This window comes from Eurytemora carolleeae, unplaced genomic scaffold (assembly GCF_000591075.1).
Source record: "Eurytemora carolleeae unplaced genomic scaffold, Eaff_2.0 scaffold2900, whole genome shotgun sequence".
NCBI lineage: Eukaryota > Metazoa > Arthropoda > Copepoda > Calanoida > Temoridae > Eurytemora > Eurytemora carolleeae.
In genome coordinates, this window is record NW_019398784.1 from 1 (window position 1) to 3,829 (window position 3,829).

Consider the following 3,829-nt stretch of genomic DNA (forward strand, 5'->3'; position numbering starts at 1 on the left):
TAGACCCAGTGATATATGTGAGGTAATGCCCCCAGATGCATGGTTTGGATCTACAACTGCAAACCCAGGTATCATATTCCTAGTTCTACTTTAATATGTGCTACCGAGTGAACCCTGTATTTACATGATCTTGTTTATGTTTTTTTTCTAATTGGGGGTGTTGCCTTTAGTTATAAATCTTTAAAAACGCATTTATCACGTGATATTTGTCAGATGGATCAACACAAACTACTCCAACTCCTGAAAACTTCCAATCCTGCGGATTTGAAGAGAATACTTGTGAGTACAGCTCACCTTCTAAAGATAAATGGATTCGCACAAATGCTGAGGAATTAAGTAACTCTGATAAACCTGTACCCGGGGGAATAGATAAAGGTTATTTTGCTTACGTGAGTGGTGATCTTGGTGAGCCTAAATCAACTTTGCTACTTGAATCTAAAATGCATGATGAAACAATTGCTACTTGTATGCACTTCTTTTATAACATTCAGGTGTGTTTTTTACATTATAAAGTTGTACTCATAAACACATAATTTGTGGATTCATAACAAATATTTTTAGCAAAATGGATCGTTTAAATCTCTCCGAATAAAAATACAAGATCATGATGGATATGAAGAATATCTTTGGGAACTATCATCTGTATTGTCAAATGGAGATTGGGAAATCGGACAAGTTTACATATCCGCTCCCAGGGTAAGCTTTAAACATTAAATCTTACAATCTTTTACAAATCCTGAATCTACTTCAGATAATCATTGAAGCTGAAAAGGGAGATGGAACTAGTGGATATATAGCAGTTGATGATCTACTGTTTGTGAAAGAAGAATCTTCCAGTGCTTGCACTGTTTTTCCACCAGAAGCGGTTGTTACACCAACAGAACACCCCCCTACTGATGGAACAACTCACATCCCACCAAGTAAACATCTCATTAAAAAAATTTAGAGAACTTGGCACCAATATTTCTTGAGCTTGACATAAAATTTTTCTTCCATTTTTCGGCCCTTTTTTGGTTAAACACTATTTGTCGAAAAAAGCTTCTGTTAGGTTCAACCGTTTTTGAAGATGAAAACAGTCAATGGTTTGTTATTTAATGCAGATGAAACCATTTCATAAAAAAAATATTAACTCCAAGTAAATATTTCCGTCTGTGTTTAGTTCCTCAGATTTGTTTCTATCCTGAAGATTTAAAAAACTAGTAAAAACATCCCCTAAACAAGAATCCTTTTTATTCTATACTTTATGTTACTAAGTGCACTCACTCGAGTGTATAATAAATAAATGAGAATATAATTTTTTTTCTAGCTATATTCTGTGAATTTGAAACTGATTTTTGTGGATATGAAGTAACTGGACATGAAAACTTCATGTTTATTCGGGAGAAAGGAAATAATTTTAATGATATAAATGATGGACCTATCACTGACAGCACTGGAAATAGAGAACATTATTTTGCATATATTTCTGCTAGAGATAGTGAAACAGAACTTAAAACCTCAGAAATTGAGATACCAATGATTCATGGGGCAAATCATTTATTAGAATGTTTCCATTTCTGGTTTTCTATCAAGGTAAAATTTTCATATTGTATTGATCAGCCCATCATACTATTTAAGATTAAGTAACAATCATTTACACTTAGCATGAAGGTGGTATACAAAGTATAAATGTTGTTCAACAAGATGAAGAACTGGAAGATCATCCAGGTACTAAAATACATTTATTATATGTTTCCTTTTATTTATTACCATATATGATTCACAATTGTACAGCGGTTACCAAGAAAATTTTGATGATCATAATATAGCATGCTTAGCCAGACTTTTGAACTAAAATATCAAACTTCTTCAAAACAATTTCGTCTAAGTGAGAGTTATTTTGAATTATTTTAAAAAAGCTTGTGATTTTTAAAACGAAAAATCTTGATGTAAGAAAATTTCATGAAAAATGGATTAATGTGGAGATCCGTAGAAATCGTCTTCCAGTCCGAAAGCTTAAGTAACGAAACCAAATATATTTGATAGTACCCATGATGTTTCTTAGATTAGATAAATATCTTTGTTGGTTTATTTTGGTCCTTTATTTGTCGTTTGGTGACCTCGACGTGATATTTTTGTCCGAAATAATTCCTCTCGTTGATGTGTCTGAAATTCCTGGTTCCGGAGAAGATGAGAAGAACAGTGTTCAAGTCGATTCACAATATTTCTCATCCAGGCAATTGTGCTTCTAGAAGACTAATTTCAAGAAGTTTTGTTTAGGAAGGTTCCTCCAAAGATGTCAATTTATGGTTTTAGTTCTGTCTGGATTGCCAATGGAGCAAGGTTCAAACCCACAACAGAAGAATGTACCAAGGTTTTACTCCGATTCTGGATAACAACCTTTGTAGTTACATCTGTGATCACCTCCATTCCATTCCATTCCATTATCGTCTTAAAGTGTCTCTGAGAGCTTGATTGTCTGGAACAGACTGGTTCAATCATCTACCCCTGGTGTTACTTGGTCTCTGGAGTGTTTCCAGAGAGGATTCTGCTAACTCCGTCTCCAAAGCTCTTTTTGGTTTCTGGATAGTTCATCAGCGAAGATTCAACTAAACCACCGCTTTCTCTGCTGATAAACATGTAACCTCTCAACAACCTCCCCAACGTGGAAGACCTCCCTTGGCACTGGCTCCGTTGACTCTGGCTCTGTTAACTCTGGCTTCGTTGACTCCAACCTCTCCAATACCTCTTGAGAGAGCCAAGAGGATGATTCTCACCTCAGCCTTCTACTCCTCTCCTAGTTCATTGGAACCCCCAACGAGAATTTCGAAATAAGCATCAAGTTCATCACTTTGATGCCGGGGGGACCCCTGTGGAGATCCATAGAAATTGTCTTCCAGTCCAGAAGATTTACTACCAAACCAAATATATTTGATAGTATCTTAGATTCAATATATATATCTCAGTTCGTTTATTTGTGTCCTTTATTCGTTGCTACATTAACATCGTTTTCTTGTCTGACATTTTTTAAAGCAGCTCTGAAATATTTGAAGCTTAGATGAGGAAGATATTTTTAATGTGACCCACTCTAGATAAAAACATAGTCTGAGTCTGTTTATTAAATATTGATAGGCTGAACCATTAGAAACATTGGCCATTGGCTTAGAATATGAATCTCCCCGAAATACAAGGTAAGTAAAATAAGTTTTCTATTTATTTATCATTATGGGCACAGAGTATACTCAGTAAACAGGTACAAACTGCTTATGTGGTTGGTCAAGCGTTTGACAATTTTCAGATTTAGGTGGTATAATAAATTTTCAAAGACAAGTAATAAAGCCCCAATAAAAGTGTTTGACCCAAACCTAAAACCATTTGAATAGACAGTATGTTTTTTAACCAAACTCTAAATTAGAAAATCATAATTAGAGATAAAATGGAACTCGATTAGGCGACAAAAAATCAATTAACATAAATCGAAAAAAATCGCTTATATTACAGAAGAAGTTGGTGACTGCCAACTAAGGAACACAAAATTGCTAATTTTTAACAAAAAAATCGCCTTTTTAACCTAAAAAATGAATATTTTCAACAAAATCGCTTATTTTCAAAAAATATGTTTTCATTCCACCAAAAAATCTCTTATAATTAACAAAAAGCAGGCTTATTTTCAAAAAAAAATTGTTTATATCTAACAAAAAAGTTGCTTATATTCAACCAAAAAATTAACTCTAAAACGCCTACTATCCGCCCCCTATAGTGAAACAGAACTTAAGACCTCAGAAATTGAGATACCAATGATTCATGGGGCAAATCATTTATTAGAATGTTTCCATTTCTGGTTTTCTAT

At 34.0% G+C, this 3,829-nt stretch overlaps 1 protein-coding gene across 1 annotated transcript; it reads left to right on the forward strand.

Annotated features, from left to right (window-relative positions):
- Positions 1 to 6: 6 nt before the first annotated feature.
- Positions 7 to 1,823, forward strand: LOC111717637 (MAM and LDL-receptor class A domain-containing protein 1). Its single transcript, XM_023493132.1, has 6 exons — positions 7 to 68; positions 214 to 491; positions 562 to 696; positions 752 to 920; positions 1,307 to 1,572; positions 1,644 to 1,823. Exons 1-6 carry the CDS (start codon positions 26 to 28, stop codon positions 1,806 to 1,808), a joined length of 1,056 nt encoding a protein of 351 aa, XP_023348900.1. The 5' UTR covers positions 7 to 25; the 3' UTR covers positions 1,809 to 1,823.
- Positions 1,824 to 3,829: the final 2,006 nt, after the last annotated feature.

Excerpts from the sequence above, each read along its gene's own strand:
- LOC111717637 (XM_023493132.1), top strand. The coding sequence starts at position 26 with ATGCCCCCAGATGCATGGTTTGGATCTACAACTGCAAACCCAG. Across the intron at positions 492-561 it reads ACTTCTTTTATAACATTCAG|CAAAATGGATCGTTTAAATC; the intron begins GTGTGTTTTTTA and ends AAATATTTTTAG. Across the intron at positions 1,573-1,643 it reads ATTTCTGGTTTTCTATCAAG|CATGAAGGTGGTATACAAAG; the intron begins GTAAAATTTTCA and ends ATTTACACTTAG.